The sequence below is a fragment of the Gekko japonicus genome, unplaced genomic scaffold, assembly GCF_001447785.1.
Source record: "Gekko japonicus isolate JY-2015 unplaced genomic scaffold, Gekko_japonicus_V1.1 scaffold14, whole genome shotgun sequence".
NCBI classification, from domain to species: domain Eukaryota; kingdom Metazoa; phylum Chordata; class Lepidosauria; order Squamata; family Gekkonidae; genus Gekko; species Gekko japonicus.
The window spans coordinates 1,280,213-1,303,194 of NW_015176452.1; the positions used below are offsets into that span (position 1 = coordinate 1,280,213).

At 41.2% G+C, this 22,982-nt stretch overlaps 1 protein-coding gene across 2 annotated transcripts in view; it reads left to right on the forward strand.

Annotated features, from left to right (window-relative positions):
- The window catches only part of ARMC8 (armadillo repeat containing 8), an 85,230-nt gene that overhangs the window by 17,460 nt on the left and 44,788 nt on the right, over nt 1–22,982 (forward strand). For both annotated transcript variants that reach the window (XM_015426862.1, XM_015426861.1), the window contains exons 3-5: nt 1,111–1,182; nt 22,596–22,738; nt 22,821–22,918. In XM_015426862.1, the coding sequence (XP_015282348.1) occupies nt 1,111–1,182; nt 22,596–22,738; nt 22,821–22,918 (313 nt within the window). The remainder of the gene's footprint in view (nt 1–1,110; nt 1,183–22,595; nt 22,739–22,820; nt 22,919–22,982) is intronic.

Below are 22,982 nucleotides of genomic sequence, written 5' to 3' on the forward strand. Positions count from 1 at the left end.
CTGTGGCACACATACCCACAAATGAGTGACAAATGGCTTTTTTACCCTAACTTGCTGGAGTGGAAAAAAGATCAGAAGGAGGTAGGGCAGAAACTGTACCAAAGCCTCAGAGGAAAATTCTGAAAGTTTCATTGAGAACTGAGCCAAAGAAGGAAGAAGAAAGCATCTAGTTGGAACTAAATCCAGCTGTGCAGATATTATTATTGACCCTCTGTGTGACCCTTTTTCTGACCAAATTATTTCTAATATTATTTACCATGAAGCTTGTGTTTTCCATTTTACTCCTCTATTTTTTTTCTACTTCTCAGAAACCAAAAATTAAGGTAATAAGGTAGCATTGGATGCATCAATTTAAAGTTTCCTCTCAAGTGTTGAGTATGCTGGCAACTTGTGTAAAATGGAGGCATTTACATTATGTAAATATGTCAAATATTGCAATTCTATATGCTAAGTTAGTTACGTTGTTTTATGTTGTTAAAGCAGTAAAATTAGTTTAGGTTAGGTAAGACAGTAAGTATAGCATGTGTTTCAATTTCCCCCCAAATTTCCATTTTTTTCTGAGAAAAAAAAAAGCCTTGAAAAAGAAGTTTGTTTTTGTGGCTTTAAAACCTCCAGAAATTTTACATCTCTAACTGTTCAGATTGTGGGGTAATCCAGTGGATAGCCATATTAGTCTGTAGTCATAGTAGAAAATTTTTGTTCAAGTATTCAAATATTGAAAAAAGGAAAATACTGTAAATATTTAAGTAGCACTGGGACTCTGTGACACAAACTCAAAATGTTAGCAAAATTGTTAGCAAAATTTCATAACTTTACCATAATATGAGAATCAGTGTTTCTGCAAATGGCCAGAATAATAGTGATCATCACTGGTTCTTTGCCGTCCCCTAATATGTGAGGGGAACATGTTTTTTATTTGAATGGCTGGGTCATAGAGAAATATCATAGATTTGAGTGGACAGTGTTAATGGGAAGTGTTGCTTTTGTCTTTTTCACTACTTAGATACAGGGTGGCAAGCTATTTGATCTCACTGGAGCTAAATTCTGCAGAACTGAGCCCTTAGTACCTCAGCATAATTTACTAGGGTTTTTCTCTTTCTGGATTTACAGAGATATGAAAAATGCTGTAATTGGAAACAACAAACAAAAAGCCAACTTGATTGTTTTGGGAGCAGTTCCAAGGTATGTCCTCTACTACTCTCCTTTTCACTAACTCACAGTAGGTGTGAAGCGCAAGCTTTTGAAATTCTGGCACTTTAGTTTAACTGTTGACTCTGCCTTGACTCTGCCTTGTTTTGACTGTAACTTAGTATATCTAGCTCTTATTGAAGTAATTGTGTAGATAGATGCTTCAAAAAGTGGATTTTTTTTAAAACTTCTGTTTGTATATGTATGTCTCCAGTGCTAAAATATGCATTATTAGCAAAGCCTGTAAGAAACTTTTCAATTAGAAACCACTATAGGCATTTTTTTGCATTTTGATTGCATAGAACTATGAATACAAGAAAGGAACAAAGCAAAACAAATAGCAGCATGCAGAAGAAGTCAAATTCACAAGCTTCATTTTGGACTGCAAAGCTATTGTCTTTTATAGATGGTAGGCATCAGGATTACTTATAACCCTGATTAAACATAAGGATTACACAGCCTGCTAACTGTAAAATGGATGTAATCCAAAGTGAATAGTTTGTTTAAAGTTGAATGTTCTGTCCTCATGTTGTATATGGTGAGAGAATAAGGAACAAGTCTGCTTTCCCAACATCACTGTGGCACCAACAGTACAACAGACTAGGTGTATTCCAGTTTGTCTAACTGATAGCAGTATACCTATAGTGGTATACCTATAGTGTATTAGACTAAGCTTGTCTAGTATACCTACTGGTTAGTAGGTATAAGACTGCTTCTGAAACATCATTTTCATGACAAAGGTGCATATGTTTTTTGATGTGAGCATCTGTGTTGCATTTACAAATGAAGATCAGCATACACCTTCTCCAGAAAAGATGCATATTTTCTGGACCATTTCCAGAATTCTGCCAAGTACTGCTGGCAGTGTATTTCCGCCTGCAAAACAGACTTCTTGTCTGGAAAAAAGTTTACCATAGCTCTTGCACAAGAAAAAAAATCTCTGAAAGTAGTCCTTATAAATGTATTACAGCATTCCTTTAATGCCCACCACTTGCAGAAGCTTTGCTTTATGGATCTACTTAATTCTTACTCAAGAAGTCTGTTAGTGAAATTTTTCAAAACAGATTTCAAGTTAATTTACTAACACCATCTAATGTGGTGTAGGTTTAATCTACTAATAAGATAAAGAATGGCACTGCTTGTGTTGTTGGTCTGTAATAGGCCAAAGGAATTTGTACTGTGATGCTGATGGCTTTGTGTTAATATAATTGTGAGGCAAAGCACCCCTGATTCCTCCCAAGGGTTAAAGTGAATACTAACAGGCCTATTCCATCTTGCAGGTGTTAGTGTTTGGGCCTCTCTGCCTGCATGGCTCTTATCTTCAAGGCCAGAGTCAGGAATGTGATAATTAGCTGTTCTTGGGAACCTGTGGTCCACAGGATGGGAGGGGGGAAGCAGGAGTGATGGCATAACCTTCTAGAGGTTTCCAGCTAGAAGGTGTCCTGATTGGATTGTCACCATCACCTGACATCAGTTGGCTTGAAACTGTAATTGGATTAAGAGCCAGAGAGAGAAAAAGCCCGAATTGGTGATTCTGGTGAACGGAGGCCTGGATTATGATGTGCTCACATTGCCATGGACAGCTATGTAGAGACTGCTTAAGCCATGGCCTCTGATTTTTTTTGGGACTTTAAGATTGTGCCATCTAATGCAAAGTATAGATATGTTAGATAGAAAAGTTGGCTTTTCTTGTTTTTCTCTGCTGCAAGGATTTTTAGAGTGTTTGTGTCGCCTAGAAACAAAACTATTTCTGAAAAGTGTTTAATAAACTTCATATATATTTTTCAAGGGACGTTTTTCTTGTATACACTAGCCCTGGGAACCCCTGGGGTTCAGGCTTGGACTCCTTGACAGTAATGTTTATTCTTTTTCTGGTAGAGTGGTCACCCTAGAGGAGTGTAAGCTCTGTAGTTACAACCAGAGCTGTGATGCTATTGATGGGTTTTTGTAACTTTTCAAACGCCTTACTAATGAGTATTGCTGGTCAGGAATTGCTTTTTTATTTGTTTTTATTTAACTTTAGTGAGAGTCATGAGAATTATAACCCCTGAAAACAGAATGGAGATGAAATAAAGATGGGCATTATCTCGGTATATTTCATTTGTGACATATAAATGCCATTTGGATAATACAGTGTCAATGTATTTTGAGGACTGCCACTCTTGGGTCAGCAATGGAATGACCTGGAATACTAAAGATTTCTCCCACTGGTTATTTAGTGTTATGGGGTTTTTTAATGTCAGGTTTATGTCCATTTATTCTTTCATATAGGGACTGACCTGTTTTATATAGAGTGTGGAAGAGCATTGCTGACATTGCTGGAGGTAGGTAGATATGTTTGACGATCCATACGTTTCTGATATAAAGAAGTTTTTATGATTCCATTTTGTATTTGTACAGTGTCTAGAAAATGTACTTGTGTGGATTGATTCATGGTTGGTGGTAGCGTGGATCGTGAAACATACCTATGTGCCTCCAGTCACCATCCTAAACATACCAAATGATCTCATAGCCAGGCTCTGTGCTACGAAGCTGCATCTGTACTGATCCTTTTGACAGAGATTCTTACCTGCAGGATCTACAGCATACATTTTTGCAGTTACTATACCCATCTGATGTAAGGAAAAATATCAGGAAAGCCAGAACTATACCAAGGAATAACTTGCTATGGTCCAAATGAAACAACAACAGAACCTCACTGGTTGTAGCATACAGATGTCAGCTCAAACTGGTTCAACACATTAATAATAACCTACAACCTATGTGGGACAATGTTACTTCTTTATTGCACACATTAGGAGGCAAACCTTTTCTTGCCCACAGGTAGCCCCCAACCTTAAATCACTTCACACCTATAACGATGCCCTTCCTAAAACGAACATAGACTTTGGGTCTAGGGCCTGCAACAAACCAAGATGCTGATTCTGTCCCCATATTCACTCTGACAACACAATCATCTGATGTAACACCAGACCACACCATCTTAGATTCATTCACATTCATCTTCCAACATTATATATGCCATCAAATGTCAGCAGCATTCTGCTCTTTACAGCACGGGATTGCTGAACTTGTGCCCATTCACGAATTCCAAACAATGTACCCCCTCAGGGCTGAACAGGGACATTGGATTTTTGTCTCACTACAGATGCTAATTTTCTGCCCCTAAGCATTTTTCTTCTGCTCTAATCAAGCTGATTACTGTACCTCTGCATCCTACATTCTTTCTTTGCAACACCAATCTCACCTTCTAATGGGGATCTCTGATGAAGGGAGCAATTATGAAAGCTTATACTGGACTCAAATTATTTTTTAAAAATTCAAAAAATGACACTGCAGACACTGATTCTGGCTAGGGAAAAAAATCTGTATTGTAGAACATGTCTGGTATTTTAACATGTAAAAAGAACAAAAATGGTGTCAAACGGGGAGTGGGTAGCAGAGGAAGCCTCTTAAATGCTGGTAGAAGGTTGACATGAAACTTCCCTGGTGGGTCTTGATGTGCACTCAAGCAAAGCTCTTAACTCAGGCCAAATATTTCAATTCAATTTCAAGCAGAATAAATAAGCAGTAATCTCTTGATTCGGTAGATACCAACTACATCTGATTTCAGCAATGTACAAACAAGTTACTGAAGATGTCGGTCTAGTTAAAAAAAAATCCTAACTTCAATTTAACTTCAGGGAGGAGAAGAAAGAATGGGGCTGAAAGGAAGGGGAACTCATTACCCAAATTGGTACAAGAGTTGGGCCCACAGTATGCAAAGTATTTTCTACGTGTATAGGTTCTGTTTGGTACTGATGAGTCTAGTGTATAGAAGAAGAGATTGGATTTATACCCCGCCCTTCCCTCAGAGTCTCAGAGTGGTTTACAAACTCCTTTCCCTTCCCCTCCCCACAACAGACAACCTGTGAGGTGGTGGGTGGGGCTGAGAGACTCTTTCGAGAACTGCTCTTTCAAGAACAGCTCTGACAGAACTATGGCTTGCCCTAGGTCATCCAGCAGCTGCATGTGGAGGAGTGGGGAATCAAACCCAGTTCTCCCAGATTAGAGAGTCCATGCACTTATCCACGACACCAAACTGGCTCTCCTAAATCCTAGTCTGATAAAGGACTACAGTTGAGAAGGAAAAACAAAAAAGAGATAGTTTTTTAGAGGGTAGCTTTGTCAGATCTGATGAGGGGAGCTTTGACTCTCAAAAGCTTATATCCTGAAACTCTTGTTGGTCTTGAAGGCGTTACAAGAAAGGTAATCTCAAATGAAACACCCCTAACAAGGAACTAAACTATAAACTGTAAACGAAAACTATAAAACTATAATGCAGGGAAAGGAAAAAATGTGCTTCCACACAGTAACACAATCCTAGTAATGCTGCCTTTGATAGTCTGCTGATGAGGGCCGAGGAGTAAATAAAGGGTGAAAACAAAAACTTATGTAGCCTTGTCCTGAAGAGAAAAAGTCCGTTGTGCTGAGGTCTGGCGCAGGAGGAAAACCTGGTCTGGGTCAGGGAATTCCCAGTGTGAGAGAGAGAAAAAATCCAAAACCAGATGAGGATTCAAGTGAGAAGTAAAAATACAGGACCAATGAAGGGAATTCACTGGTTCAGCAAAGAGGGTAAAAGTCAAGAAAATAAGCCAACTGTGACGTTTGGGAAAGAGGTTTAGGTGCAAAACCAGCTACAGAGTTTGTGGGGCTTAGAATGTTCTATTTTTGGCTTGGAAGGATGTGATGCATTAAGATATGCATCTAGGGGGGAGTGGACATCTGAATAAGGGCATATGAGATCAGTAAACAGGATACAGCAGGACAACTCAAGTGTGGTGACAGAAGTATCAGAGTAGTGGACCAGCTTGGCCTGGTCCAATAAAGGCTGAGCAATGGCTTGATGGTATTTCCAAATCTTGGGACTGGGATTCAATTACTGGAGTAAACTGCATTGTGAGGAGGGTTCTGCGGCCTCAGGTTATTATCAAGCAAATGTGAGAATTATTCCTTCATGGCTGTGAGGGAGCTTCTGAAGGCTAAAAACAAAAATCAGTCCTCTTCAAGCACTCTAGCAGGTGGACTATAAACATGTGAGTTTAGGGGCCAATATTTTGATATTAAACTGGATATTTTTATTCAAGCCTCTGATAGTCAAGTCAGAGGATGTTTTGGGATGCGCAAATATAGGGATTTTGGGAGTAGGGGGGATGTTCTCATTAAGCTCCTAAGAAAAATGGTTACTGGTTAAGGATTAGAATTGCATTGAATAACATCATTGGCCCTTTTATCTTAAAAATATAGACTGAAATACAGTTATATTACCAGTTTCTGCCAAAAATTACAGGGCCAGGAAGGAATAATCTTTGCTACTGCCTCCCCTTTCATACATCAATCTAAATTGGGAATTAAAGTGGTTCACCAGTAGATCTGAGGGAAGGCTCACTAAACATCGACTGTACAGCTGTCCCCCTAGAGGTTTCAGTGTGATCAAACCATCTCAAGTCTTGTCCTTCCCTTTCATCTGGATGATAAAGTATTAAGGGACTAGTTTGTGTTCCTGGATTTTTCCCAGTTCCATCACCTGAGGCATTGGGGCAGGTGTGTGCAAGGATAGGTCAGTTGGTTGACAGTTCCTTAACTAGCTAATATTTAACTTTGATCAGAAGGTAGATTACTTCTGTAGTACGAATATAACCTTGGTCATTTGCCTCCAAGTAATAAAATGACACAGTGTTTGAAGATCAGAGTGTCTACATTTAATATAAAGAAGGGTATCTAATGGAAGGCCTGGAGGGATGAGAAAGTTAGTGTGAAAGTGGTTATTAACTATAGTTTCCTCAGTTTTAATGACTTCAGTTAATGTAATAATGGTAACCAAAATCTTATAAATAATGCCATTACTCAAGACTCTACCTGATCACTAAGCATGATAAACTGTGATCATGGTGATAAAATGATTACCGTATTTTTCGGACCATAAGACGCACCTGACCTTAAGACGCACCTAGTTTTTAAAGGAGGAAAACAGGGAAAAAAATATTCTGAACCTTCAGTCCATAAGACGCACTCACTTTTCCTCCCACTTTTTTTGGAAGAAAAAGTGAGTCTTATGGTCCAAAAAATACGGTATTTGTTTCTTTAAGCCTATCCTGTTCAGCTTGTTCTTTCTCTCTGTGCTTCAAGGTGTTTGGATGTGCAGGAGCCACCTGGGTTTACCTATTAAAGTATTGTCATAAGTAGCTTCTCTAGTCTCTGGAAAAAGCCTTGGCTGATTTCAGTCAATCATTACTGATAGTGTCATTTTTTTCCTTAATACCTGTGCTGCCTGCAGAAAGCTGTCCACTGAACACAGATATTCTTTTTATCCCAAGTATATTCTTAATACAGTCTTGCTGTGTTATTATTTCAGGTTTTATTTATTGTGTTTACATACCATACTTTTTGCAGGGTATTTTTATCTATATATTAGATTTATTGCCTGCCCTTCCCTGTACAACAGGGCCCAGAGTGGGTGACAACAGTATTCATATAAACAGTATACATGTCCTGACCTGGATAGCCCAGGCAAGCCGGATCGCGTCAGATCTCGGAAGCTAAGCAGGGCTGACCCTGGCAAGCATTTGGATGGGATACTTCCAAAGAATCCCAGGGCCGGGAGGCAGAGGCAGGCTATCAAGCCACTTCTTTGAACATCCTCCATGCCCCAGTAGGAGTTGTCAGAGGTCACCATGACTTCCAGACACGGGCATACACACATTAAGAAATGCAAAAAACACCAAAAGAAAATCCATAATTTTAAAACTATTAAAACAACTCTTGCAGTACTACAGGCAACCGGTAAATTAGTACAAAAAGGGACATGGTGCACCTTATCCAGGGGAGAATAAATAGCATATAGAATGGTAGAGAATGTCCAACAGGGGAAGGGGAAAGGGATGGGGAGAAAGGAAAGGAGGGAGGCCAGCCTAGATGGAAACCATGGCTGTCCTCAACTGTAGGCCTGGCGGAATAGTTCTGTCTTACAGGCCCTGCAGTTCTCAGTATTTTGGAGAAATATAGTAAAACGCAATCAAAATCAGATTGACAGCATGAAAGTTAGGGTGAAAAACTGCTCAAAAGCAGCAGCCATAATATATAATTAACAGGAATCATAAAACCAGACTGGTTTTATTCCGTCTAGACAACGGAAAATATACGAAGAACGGTAGATATCATCATTCATGAGAAAAGAAAGAAGGGGCATTCGGCTATCTTAGCGTTGGACTTTGAGAAAGCCTTTGACTCGGTAGAAACATCCTACATGAGGGAGCTTTTTAAGGAGATGGAATTTGGGGACAAATTTCTAAAAGTCTTACAGGCCCTGTATGCTGATAATAAATCCAATGTTAGGGTCAATGGAAGAGATTCGTATTTTTTTAAGATGTCTCGAGGAACGAGACAAGGCTGCCCATTGTCTCCCTTAATATTTGCGATAGCGATAGAACCATTGGCGGAACAGTTGAGGACTAATATGAGTTTTAAGGGAATAGAAATAAACGGGGTAACTTACAAGGTAAATTTGTATGCGGATGATATGACATTATATATAGCAGATACTGAGTACTCTTTGGTAGCCATTCAAAGCATGCTGGAAACGTTTGGAGATATCTCGGGTCTGCGGATCAACGCCTCTAAATCAGAACTTTATCCTTTGAATATAAATCAGGCATCCGCGGCGCGATTGCAGAAGGCGTTTCCGTATAAGTGGGTCACGGATAGCTGGAGACATCTCGGAGTGTTCTTACCTCTTGAACCGAAGCATCTCTTCAAAAAGAACTTTCAATCCCTGGCCAATAACATTAAGGGTGAATTGAATAAATGGGAATCGTTGTCAGATAGGCTTCATATAATAAAAAGTTTCATCCTGCCTAAATTTCTATACCTCTTTAGGGCCCTTCCGTTACGCATAACGATGAAAGATCTCAACTACTGGCAGAGTCTTTTGACGCGTTTCCTATGGAATGGAAAAAAATCTAGAGTGAATCGGAATGTGTTACACAGACCATCAAGTTTAGGTGGGCTTGACTTTCCACTCTTATCCACTTATTACCAGGCTTCTATCTTGGCACATGTTTCACAAATGTTACATTCTGTCCAGAGTAATCCCTGGATGCAGATAGAAGAAAGTTATGTCAAACCATATAATCTACAAGAAATTTTCTGGTTAGCACCGGCTCGTAGACTGAAGACAATTAACCAAAATATGCTACTTGTGACATCGCTCAGGATTTGGGACCAACGAAAAAGACTTCTGGTGCCAGGTATTTCAGTACTTTCGACCTATACGAATCAACATTGGTTCCCGCAGGGTATGGTACCCAATGCCTTTGAGCAGTGGAAGAGGGCGGGCCTGGGGCGAATCCATGATCTAGTGCTGAGAGGCAAAATGCAGGATAAAAGATTCTTTGATCAGAAATTGGGAGGCCAGGTGCCGTGGTGGCAATATTTACAATTGAGAGAGTTAACTAAGCACCTAGCTGTATTGGGGATTTTTCAAAGGGGATTGTCGCAGTTGGAGAAAGTATTTGAGGCGTTGGCCAGGTCGCCTAAAGGAGTGCTTTCTAGGATATATAAAATTATAATTAAAGGAGATAATACAAATAAATTGGCATTTCAAAACAGATGGGAAGAAGATCTTAATATTACCCTGCAAGAGTCGGATTGGTCAGACATCTGGGCGTCTCCGGCGAATAGATCCCTGGTCTATAACATTCGTCTCCAATTTTTCAAATTAACCTCTCGTTGGTACCTTACCCCGCTTCAGCTGCACAAAATCAACCCTTCAGTAAGCAATAGTTGCTGGAAACAATGTGGCCAGATAGGGACATACCATCACTGCTGGTGGGGATGTCGGGCAATACAAGGCTTTTGGAGAGAGGTGATAACTCAGATAAATAAGATCACCAGACTGTTGCTACCATGTGCTCCGGAAGTGGTACTGCTAAATCTGTGGAATGACAGGATGATAGAGGGCAGTAGAGAGCTTGTATCAACGTTACTAGCAACAGCACGTTTAACAATTGCGGCGGCCTGGAAATCTTCTCCTCCCACAATATCGGCATGGCAAGAGAAAGTTTGGGATCAGTTCGTAATGGCTGAAATCTCAGACTCTCTGATGAGAGCGAATAACAGTAATACTCCTACTTACACTAAATTTGTTAGGACTTGGGCCCTGGCGTTTGATTACATGGTACAGAATGACATACTCCCGGCCAATCAAGCTTACCATTGCTGGTTATATTTATAGGAGGTAGCAGGGAACCTGGGGGATGGTAATAGGGCTGTATGGTGCTAGGCTAGTTGTCAAACTGATAGCATATTAATTGTGATGTATAGAAACTTAGATCCTGTAAGTAAGTGTTGTATGAAATGTTTGTGCATTATTAAAACAATTGAACAAGGAGAAATAAAAAAAATAAAAATAAAAAAAAATAAAACCAGGCTAATCCAAGTCAACCAAAGAATCATAAACTTCAAATAAACAGTTAGGGTTCCACTATAGATAAATATTTATCTCCTTAATCAGTTAACTCATGCAAACAGTCAGGATTTATTGTTACAGATACTTATGGAATACAAGTTTCTTCTGTTTCCTCTGCAAAAGCCTCCCCAAAATTGTTAGCCTTCTATGTCTTCGATCTTTGAAAGTCTCATCTTCCGTCTAGCTTATGAAATAGTACATAAAGTCCTGTCTCACCCACCTAGCCAGGGCTGTCTTGTATCCAGCCATCCTCAATGTCAAAGTCACGGAAGAGTCTCCAAAGTTACAGCTGAATGAATCTCTCATTCTGAGTGTCAAGTGTTGAGACAGTTCTGGGCACTCCTCGCTTTGTAAATTATATGACGTCATCTGTGCTTGATCGTCTTGCGCTTCAAGGAAACATAATCTCTCTTTCAAAGAACTTTTCCAAGGCTTGAGAGACAGTGTCCATGATCTTTATCTCTAATTGTCCTTTAAAGAGATCCCAATAGTCATCTGACAATTGCAATATTTTTAAAGGCATTTTCCTTCTTATCCATCACTCCTGAACAAGCAGCCTTCACACACAATCAGTGAACTACGCAGATAGAAAAGTCACATCACCATTTTTAAAATCCACAAGCCTGTCCTCCTTTTCATAAATAAAATTAGCCGCTTTAAAAGTAGAATAAGTTTCTGTAGAAGCCTTTTCCCAGGTAGCAGATAGAAGATTTCAGTGTAAAGTTTAGCCCCTCTATTTAAAATGTAAGGAACTCCCCCAAACTCTGGCAAGCCGTAAATGAGGGCGTCTCCACTCCCTTTGCCTCGGGGAAGATTTATGGGGGCAGTCAAATGTTCTTTTCCAAGTTTGAAGTTTGTAAGAAAAAAGCCAAAAGTACTTACTAAATCTTCACCAGGGATGTTGGTGACGAGGTTTGAAGGCCCTTGTATGGGGGTTGTTACAACTTTCCAGTCATGCTAACACGGCTGGTCTTTCGGAGCTTCTGCTTCAAGACGATCTGATTCCAGCTCCTGCTGTTGCCACAAGCGGGGGGTTCAGATAAAAGTCTTCTGCCGCCAGTTTCCTACCCTCGAGGTACTGGATAGACTCCTATCCGGTCCAGTGTATCCAGAAAGGTCAAGAAAGTCCACTAAAAAGCTCCAAAAGCTAGTGAAACTCAGAGAGCCCTGAGTATTCAACTAGTTCGTTGCACAGAAGCCCCGCCTCCTCTGATCACCATCTTTTAATGTAAGTTATGTCTAAACAGTATGATTTTATAGTGATAGATAGTTTTATTGTCATTTTAATGTATATTTATTACACTGTTAGCCGCCCTGAGCCGCCGTATGGTAGGGAGGGCGGGATAGAAGTGTAAACAATAAATAAATAAATAGGTGTCTCTGAAGATCCTTAGGTCTATTACTGGAGTCTGCCGCATCAGTCTCCAAGGCCTTGGCCATGTGGAGCATCTGGTCACTATAAAAGTCCTCACTCTTCCTAATACCACTCAAGGTAGATAAAGCAATAGTAGAATACAAACTACAGGAAGTTATATTTAAGTTAGATTAGGTTTAGGACAGGCAACATTTTTATTAGAAGTTGAATAAATGTATAAAATATCGGAACAGACAGTTTCATTCAAACATACATGGAGATGCTAAGCAATTGAGCAGCATTGGTCACCTGCACACAAAACACTTGCAGATGGGTGATGTAATACATTATACTTTATAAATAGACCTTTGTTCTGACAATTATGTTTTATTAAATTTAACAGTAGGTGTTTGTAAGTTGGAAAAGTTAATATTTCTATAATAATAATAAAAACATAATTAAGTTTAAAATCTTCTCAAGAAGGTTACTGTCTCAGCCACAGTGCCCCACCTACATATTTGGTATAAAGAGATGATAATGACTATAGGGATCACAAGACAATGTAAATGTCTTTGAGCACTGAAAACACTACATAGTACCATTAGCATAGATGTCTCAACTATATAGGGTATATGGCCTCCTAGCAGGAACTGAACTACTTTATTTGTATGGTCCCTTAAGGCAAAAAATATGTGATTCTATGAGCTTTTGTCCTCCATCACAGCCATTAAAAGACTGTTGTTTTCCCTCATTCTTGATAGCTTGATTCCCTGTATAACTATAACTCTAGGTATATAACCCTAGGTACTTCCAAGTCTAAAAGAACGCCTGCATTATTAACAGTGCAAGTCAAGGAAACTATTAAAAGTAAAATAGTTTCTTTAAAGTGGAAGGTCTGCCCAAGTGAATTGAATAGAAGGAACCATGGGCTCTGGCAAAAGAAATGCAAGTCAATAATAAGGCATTCAAAAAGAGAATTTGAGGAGCAGGTTGCTAAAAGCATCAAGACTAGCACCTACCTGATGGGATGAGTTCCCATATGAGATCAGGGCCCTGCAGGACCTTTTACAGTTTCACATGGCCTGCAAGATGGAGCTCTTCTGCCAGGCTTTTAGTTAGGGCGGTGGACGTCCCTCTTTCTCTACTGGTCTTCTCTGTTGGTTGGAACTGTATTACCATCCAAGGACCAAAACTTGAAAGAGATTACATTTGTGAGGCTTTAACTATAACTCATACTAGATGAATGTTGTATTTTATTGGTGTTTTAACTGTTTTAATTTTTTGTCCCCTGAAAACAGGGTAGCTTTATTAATTTTTGTTACACCTACGTGACTACAGAAAGGAAAAAATAGGAAAAAGGGGAGGGAAAAGAAAAGAGGGGGGAGGGGTCCCTACCGTTCTTGTCCTTTATCATGGCCATCTTTGCATGGAACGCTCCCTTGATTTCTCCAATTTTCTTGAAGAGATCTCTAGTCCTTCCCATTCTATTGTTTTCTTCTATTACTTTGCACTGTTCATTCAGGAAGGCCTCCTTATCTCTCCTTGCTGTTCTCTGGAAATCTGCATTCAGTTGGGTAAATCTTTCCTTTTCGCCTTTGCCTTTCGCTTTCCTTCTTTCCTCTGCTATTTGTAAAGCCTCATCAGAAAGCCACTTTGCTTTCTTACATTTCTTTTTCTTTGGGATGGTGGTGATTGCTGCCTCCTGTACAATGTCACGAACCTCCGTCCATAGTTCTTCAGGCACTCTATCAAATCTAGACCCTTGAATCTATTCTTCACCTCTACTGTATATTCATCAGGGATGCGATCTAGGTCAAACCTGAATAGCCTCGTGGTTTTCCCAATTTTCTTCAGTTTAAGTCTGAATTTTGCAATGAGTAGCTCATGATCTGAACCACAGTCAGCACCAGGTCTTGTTTTTACTGACTGGATAGAGCTTCTCCATCTTTGACTGCAAATTATATAGTCAATCTGATTTCGGTGTTGCCCATCTGGTGATGTCCATGTGTAGAGTCGCCTCTTAGGTTGTTGGAAAAGGGTGTTCGCTATGACCAGTGTGTTCTCTTGACAAAACTCTGTTAACCTTTGCCCTGCTTCATTTTGCTTTCCAAGGCCAAACTTGTCTGTTATTCCAGTTACCTTTTCACTTCCTACTTTAGCATTCCAGTCCCCTATGATGATGAGGACATCATTTTTTGGTGTTAGTTCTAGGAGGTGTTGTAGGTCTTCATAGAACCGGTCCACTTCAGCCTCTTCTGCATCAGTGGTTGGGGCATACACTTGAATTACTGTGATGTTGAATGGTTTGCCTTGGAATCGGACAGAAATCATTCTGTCATTTTTGAGATTGTATCCCAGTACTGCCTTTTGCACTCTCTTGTTGACTATAAAGGCCACACCATTTTTTCTACGAGATTCCTGGCCACAGTAGTAGATATAATGGTCTTCTGAGTTAAATTCGCCCATTCCTGTCCACTTTAGTTCACTGATTCCTAGGATATCGATGTTCAGTCTTGCCATCTCATTTTTGACCACGTCAAGCTTACCTTGATTCATAGATCTTACATTCCAGGTTCCTATGTAGTATTGTTCTTTGCAGCATCGGACTTTCCTTTCACCATCAGACACATCCACAACTGAGCGTCCTTTCGGCTTTGGCCCAGCCGCTTCACTCTTTCTGGGGTTACTTGTACTTGTCCTCTGCTCTTCCTCAGTAGCATATTGGACACCTTCCGACCTGAGGGGCTCATCTTCCGGCGTCATATCTTTGGAGCCTCCACTCTGAGGCTCACCTGGGGGTGCCACTTGCGGCGGCACCCCTCCAACACCCCTGGAGTGCGGAATGCCTCCCCTGTTCAGGAGAGAGCCTCCGCCATCGCTGAAGCCACAGACCGGAAGTCATTCTTCATTATTATATCTGATAGAATCTACCCTGAGTCTGCTATGCGAGGAGGGCAGGATAGAAATCCAATAAATAAATTAAAATAAATAAACATTTCTTTAAATTTATATGAATCAGGAATCACCCAGAAGCAGTTGGGCCTTTGGATGACCAAGGAATAAAGGGATTGCTAAAGGAAGATAGGGAGGTGGCAGAGAAGCTGAATGAATATTTTGCTTCCGTGTTCACTGTGGAAAGTGTGGGGCATGTACCCATGCCATGGTCACTATTTTCAAGAACAGAGACTGAAGAACAGAATCAAACTACACGAAATGAAGTTATAGATATATTGTGGAAATTAAAAACTGATAAATCTCCAGGTCCTAATGTCATACACTAAGAGTTATCAGGGAACTCAAATGCTGATCTACTAACCCATATATATGTAACTTACCACTAAATTAAGCCACTGTACCCAAAGACTGAACAGCAACAAATGTTGCTCCAAATTTTTTAAAAGGGGTGTAGAGGGTAACCAGGAATTTACAGACCAGTTAGACTAACATCTGTCCCAGGCAAATTAGTAGAAACTATAATCAAATATAGTACTTTTAGGCACATAGAGGAACAAAGCCTTCTGATGGAAAATTGGCATGACTTCTGCAAGGGGAAATCCTGCCTTACCAATCTTTTGGAGTTCTTTGAAAATGTGCTCAAGCATATAGATTACGGTGACCCAGCAAACATTATATACTTGGACTTTCAAAAGGCTTTTGACAAGGTACCTAAATGGACAGTTCTCATAACAGGGGAGTAAGTGGGATCCCACAGGGAATGGTATTGGGGCCAGTATTTAATTGGTTCATAAATGATCTTGAACTAGGGGTGAGTAGTATATTGGCCAAGTTTACAGATGAAACAAAATTATTCAGGATGGTAAAAATCAAGGATGAATATGAAGAGCTCCAGGGAGAGCTCCACAAATAGGGTGAGTGGTGAACAATGTGGCAGATGAAGTTCAGTCTTGGTAAATGTAAAGTCATGCACACTGGACCAGAAAAATCCCAACTTCAGGTATAGGCTATTAAGGTCTGAATTTGCTGAGACTGAGAGGGGAAAAGAGCTTGGGGTCGTAGCAGATAGCTCAATCAAAATATCGATCCAATGTGCTGCAGTGGTGAAAAAGCCAAATTCTATGTTGGGGATTATTAGGCGAGAGATTAAAAACAAAAGGGCCAATATTATAATTCCCCCGTATATATCTACAGTGCAGCCTCGCTGGGAATATTGTGTGCAGTTCTGATCACCATATCTCAAAAAAAAAAATTGTAGAGCAGGAAAAACTACAACATAGGCCAACCAAAATTACTGTGGGTTGGGGCACCTTCCTATGAGCAAAGAGTGAAGGGTCTGGGACTTTTCAGTTTAGAAAAGAGATAACTAAGGGGTGAGACATGATAGAGGTTTATAAAATTATGCACAGGCTACAGCGAGTTGTCAGAGTGAACTTTTTCCTCCCTTTTCCAAAATACTAGAATTCAGGGGCATCAAATGAAGCTGATGAGCAGTAGATTCAGGACGGACAAAGGAAATACCACTTTACAAAGAGAGTGATTAAAATATGGAATTTGCTGCCAGAGAATGTAGTGATGGCCTCAGCTTTAAAAGGGAATTAGACAGATTCATAGAATATAGGTCTATCAGTGGCTACCAGCCATGGTGACTAAAGGGAACCTTCAAGTTCAGAGGCAGTAAACCTCTGGATACCAGTGCCAGGAGGCAAAACCAGGGGAAGGCCTCAGCCTCTATGCCCTGTTGTTGGACCTCCAGAGGAACTGGTTGGCCACTGTATAAGACAGGATGCTGGACTAGATGGACTGCTGTTCTAATCCCGCAGGGCTCTTTTATTCTTAAATTACCTCATCCTTTTACTAATACAGACAGATGTAAATGTGCAAGGTATTCTCCTTCAGCCTCTATGTGTTATACTAATTAGGGCAGTACTTACATTTTATATGCCCTGCAGAGAATGCAGATGAGACCCTTCCTTAATAGGATCCTGAGATTTTATTATCTTCTGCTTTAAAAATCATGTATTCTCATACAAAATGTATGCATCTTAATAGAACTCTACCAGAAAGCAAATATTTGATTTTCTCCAGACCATATTGTATTGTGCTTTGGGGGGGGGGGGGTCAGTGGGAGGGCTTTTGATGTCCTGGCCCCACTGGTGGACCTCCTGATGGCACTGGTATTTCTGGCCACTGTGTGATACAGAGCGTTGGACTGGATGGGCCTTTGGCCTGATCCAACATTGGTGTATCTTATGTTCTTATTATCACACTTCTTACCAAAGCAACCAAAGATATGGACATTTTAATGACAAATGTCATTACAGTTCTTATTTAAGCAAAATGAGAGATATCAAGTGGGTAAAAGTTATCACACACATTATACTAATGCAATTGTTATTGATTTGATTTATACCCTGCCCTCCCCACCAAAGCAGGCTCAGGGCAGCTTACAAGGCCGTTGGCAATAAAAAAGTTAAAACAATAATATAAAAACACAGTAGTATCAAAAATATAAGGTGCTATATATGGTAGGAAGACAGGAACTGTTCTAATGAGCCGCAGTAGAGTCACCACTAGTTGTACAGCTGGTATTTGGCTTCTGTGCGCATCATGACATGCCACCACAGAGGGGGTGCTGGTAGGTTGTCCCATTCCCTTATACATTGTGGCCTTAGCTAGGACATAAAACGGTGATTAGCACCAGGAAAAACTTGTAAGCCGCTCAGAGACCCCAACTATGGGATTAGAGCGGGATATTAAATTGAAACTATAAATAAATAAATATAAATATAAATAAATTCCTCCGTATAGGCGAGGATATTAGAGCAGGCGGCCAGGGTAGATGTTAACCACTTGTCAGTTGATGTTAACCACTTTGCTCAAATGCTTGGCAGAAAAGCTCTGTCTTGCAGGCCCTTTGGAATTGTGGTAAATCCTGTAGGGCCCTGATGACTTCTAGGAGCTCATTCCACCAAAGCGGTGCTGTTGCTGAGAAAGCTCTGGCCCCTGTTGTGGCCATCCTGACATCTTTGAGGCCGGGAAGAGTGAGGAGATTTTGTGATCTAGAATGCAGTACCCTCTGGGGAACATATGGGGAAAGGTGGTCCCTTAGGTATGCAGGCCCCTGGCTTTATAGGTAATAACCAGCACCTTGAAGCGAACCCGGTATGCTATGGGTAGTCAGTGCAGTGCTTTCAGTGCAGGCTGAATGTGTTCCCTCAAGGGGAGACCCAGTAACAGTCTGGCTGCTGCAATCTGCACCAGCTGTAGCTTCCGGATTTGAGACAAGGGCAGCCCCATGTAGAGAGCATTACAGTTGTCTAATCTCGAGGTGACTATCGCATGGATCACTGTTGTCAGATTATCGTGCTCGAGGAAGGGAACCAACTGCTTAATCAGCCGGAGATGGTAGAAGGCCGACTTGGCAGTGGCTGCTACCTGGGCCTCCATTGTTAAGGAGGCATCCAAGAGCACTCCCAAACTCCTAACCTCCAACACTGGTACCAATGGCACCCCATTGAAGGTTGGAAGTGGGATTCCTAACCCTGGACAGCTCTGATCCAGACATAGGACCTCTGTCTTCGTCAGATTCCATTTCAGTTGGCTCAGCCTAAGCCACCCTGCTACGGCCTGTAATGCCACATCTAGATCTTCTGGTCTTGAGTCAGACTGGCCGCCCAACAACAGATAGAGCTGGGTGTCATCCGCATACTGGTGACAACCCAGCCCATGCCTCTGGGCAATCTGGGCAAGGGGACACATATAGATATTATGTAACATTGGGGAGAGGACCAGTGTTCCCTCGAAGCTGAGTTAGTGTGAGCTAGCTCAGTTTTTTAGCCTTCAGCTCACACATTTTATCTTAGCTCATGAAGGATGGCTCCAGAGCAAGCTAATTTATGCAGTAACCAAATCGCTCTCTCACAGCTTTAATGCCAGGAGCTCACAAAGTAGATTTTTTTCTCACAAGACTCCACAGCTTAGAGGGAGCATTGGAGAGGACAGCCCCTTGTGGCACTCTGCAAACCAGTGGGTACCTTTGAGACAGCTGCTCCCTTAGCGCCACCCTTTGTCCCCAACCTTGTAGGAAAGAGGAGAGCCACTGTAAGGCAGACCCCTGAATCCCAGCTTCGGCAAGGTGGTGGATCCGTAACTGGTGGTCGGCCATGTCGAATGCCACCAACAGGTCTAACAGTACCACCTACCTGCCCTGATCCAGATGCCTTCGGAGGTCCTGTGAGGGCAACCAATGCCGTCTCAGTCCTGTGACCTGGACAAAAGCTGGACTGGAATGGGTCCAGTGTATTAGACATACATAATGCTTTCTAAGCTAAAGCATGGAAGTATTTGAATCTGTCACAGAGCCATGTCACACATTATATTTCAGAAAAATCCAAGTTTGTCACAACTGAACACTTAAGAGGGAATCAAGCTTGTGACAATAACTGCATAATGCATATTTCCCCCAAAATCGCATTAAGTTTTTAAAGATGTATACCTAAAATATAATGGTTTGTATTCCACAATGGGAAGTATGCAAATTTTCCTTGCACCCCAACCCAATAGAGAGATTATTCCTGAAGTTATGGGACCCACATGGATACACAGCTCTGTAGGCTGGGAGGTTGCACTGACAGAAGAAGGATTTAATCACCAGGGATTTTATCTTTTCATTCTCCTCAAGCTGTTCATGCACAGAGGTCCCACAATCCTAAGAATTATCTTTGAAGGTTAGAAGGGATGTGGGCTAGAAGGAAGAAAAATCAGCATTCCAATGGCAATCAGTTGGACTGACACACGATCTTTCCATTGTGCCGCCGCTGTGGCGTGACTCTAGAGAGGAGGGGGTTAAACTTTAAACCCCTTCTCTCTTCGCTCCCCCCCCCAGCCTGCCTTGGCAGGCTGGCTGGGAAAGGGAAGGGGAGGCTTTTGAAGATGCCTCCCTCCCTTTTTGCTTCCCCAGCCAGGCATTTAACCCCCCCCCCAAGTATCTCCACAAAAGCGGAGAGGCTCAGGGAGAAAGGAGGGCTGTCTGGAGAAGGAAGGGGAGGCGGGGAGACATGCCTGGCTGCAGGGCACTTGGAGAAGATCAGGCTGGGAAGCCAGGCATTTAATTCCCCCCCCCCGGGGGGGGGCTGGGCTTGTTTCTGCTGGAGCGCCACTCCGGGGTGCTCCAGTAGGAAACGACCCCTGGATATACCTTTTATTTGTGCCTCTGTTGTAGTACATTAGCTACAGTGATGCACACCTTGGTAAAATCTGGAACACATTACTACAGTGTGGGGCTGCTATTAAAAAGTTCAGAAACTGGTACAGAATGCTGCAGCCAGGGTGCTGACTGGAGTGCATTGTAGGAACCATATCACATCAGTCTTGGTCCATCTTTACTGGCTCCCAATCTGTTTCCAGGCCCAATTAAAGGTGCTAGTGCTGACCTTTAAAGCCTTATACAGTTTAGGACCAGCATATGTGAAGGACCTCCTACTCCCATATGAGCCTACCTGACACTGCTCTCATCTTCTGATATCCTGCTTCAGCTGTCCCCCAGTTTCTGAGTTAGGTGTATGGAAACCCAAGCTGTCCCCCAGTTTCTGAGTTAGGTGTATGGAAACCTTCTGACTCATGCCACCAAAACTGTGGAATTCTGTCCTCTGAGATATTTAAGTGTCCTCTTGTCCAGTTTGGTGTAGTGGTTAAGTGCGCAGGCTCTAATCTGGGAGAATCGGGTTTGATTCCCCACTCCTCCACTTGCACCTGGCTGGAGGACCTTCTGGCACAGTTGTTCTTGAAAAAGAGCAGTTTCTGTCGAGTTATCTCAGCCCCACCTACCTCACAGGGTGTCTGTTGTGGGGAGGGGGAGGGAAAGGAGTTGTAAGCCGCTCTGAGACGCCCTTGGGTAGTGAAGGGCGGGGTATAAATCCAATCTCCTCCTCCTCCTCCTCCTCTCAGTCTCTTCCGCTGGCAGGTGAAGACTTTTTTATTTAGTATTGGCATTCCCTTATTGATCATTCCTTCCTTCCTCTTGTTTTGCTTGTAGTTTTGACAGATTTTGTGTGTTTTATAATGTTCTGATTTTAATTGCTAGGCACTTTGGTGGCCCTGTTTGGGCCAAAAAGTGGGATATAAATATTGCAAGTATATAAATAGTAGTTTTAAATAACTTCAAAACGTAAAAGGATTTAATTCTCTTGACTCAACTTCCTTTTAATTAACATTACTTTCAATTTTATTGTGCTTTTATTGTTTTATTTATCACCTCTTAAGTAGTTATTTCTGTTATATTGTAACCTTTAGCTATATGCAATACATTTCTACTGAACTTTTAATGTTTTTGAGATTCTCTCTTCTGAAATGAAGTTCATATGTATGTGTGTATGTATCGGACTTCCTAGGCTGTTTTCCACTTGTGTATGTACTGAGCTTGATATCACTGTGATCACTGTTCCTACATAATTTGCCAACATTTAATTCTTTAGCGTCATTATTGATGCTGCTTAGTATTAGAGCAAGTGTCATCTCAACTCTTTTGTTGACCATATCTGGAAACTTTTGTCTCTGTCCAGATCTTGATTACACATGCTTAGTCAAAATGTTGATAATTGAAGTCATCCACTTTCATAATGTTTTCACTGTTGACAGAGGAAAATCAATGTCCAAATCACCATCAGAGCTTAGAAAAGGAAGTATATGTGCCCAGTACAGCATTAATTTTATGACCAGATATTTGTACTGTGATTCTGTGGCACTTGTGTTTGTAAGGTTTACAATTTACTGTCCTCCATCTGTCCTTACCACCACTAGTATGATCTATGCTGTCCCTTATATAGATTTTATTACATAGCCATGGTGTGTGTGTGGCTTCTGACATGAACTGCTTGTTACAGGTATTTTCAGGTAGACTTCAGTTTAAGTACATAGAGCAATCAGCTCTCTGTCCTCCCTCCTGAACTTCCTGAACCATATGCATCTCTGCTTTTGTCAGCTTTGCCACATAAGTTGCCTTGTAAGTGGCCTCTATTAAAAAGTGTTGGAGCATTCACAGAAAATCCTCTGGAATGGGATGTTATCTCTTTTCCTTCCTGTAAATCCCCGGTGTCTTCTCCTTTCATTCATGTGTCTCCCTTCTGTCATGCCACTTCTATCCACGGAATAGCCACTCTATTCCTCCCTAAGGCTGCTCTAGGTGCTACTTCAAGTTTGCTTGGACCTTCCTGATAACTCCCCATCTCATTTTCCATTGCTTTATGCCTCCCTCATCCATTTTCCTCACTGTATGTCTTGGATAACATTGCCTGTTTCCCTATTTCTTACATCTAATGCAGATTGAAAAATCTCTGAAGCAGGACTATATGTATTCTGCATTTTGTATGGCATTTAGCATATGGAACTAAATAAATATGGAATATATTCCCTTTTTAGTATTAGTTGTGATAACTTGCTCAATATAAATGCAAGATAGGGAAGGAAAAGAGACAGAATTTTTGTTCATTTGGATAGTGGAATTCCTTTCCTTTTAAAGTAAAGAATACAAATAACTTCTTTGTTTAAACTATGCTCTGAGGTGAAGCTGTTCCTCTGTGTTTCCATGTGTAGGTTGCTGTACTTGCTTCAGCAAGAGACCTCCAGCACAGAGTTGAAAACTGAATGTGCAGTGGTGCTGGGAAGCCTTGCAATGGGTACAGAAAATAATGTTAAATCTCTTCTGGACTGCCATATCATACCAGCCTTACTACAAGGTACCTTTATTTTTGTTACTGTGTTGGCTTCTTGTCTGTACATTGCAAGATCTAGAAAAAGTATCTCAACTTGTGTTCACAGGATTACTGTCACCAGATCTTAAATTTATAGAAGCTTGCCTCAGGTGTCTTCGCACCATTTTTACCAGCCCTGTAACTCCTGAAGAACTGTTGTACACGGTAAGTTTATAGACACCAGATACATCTTTTCTCTCTTGTGCAGTACTAGTTGCTAATGTGTTGT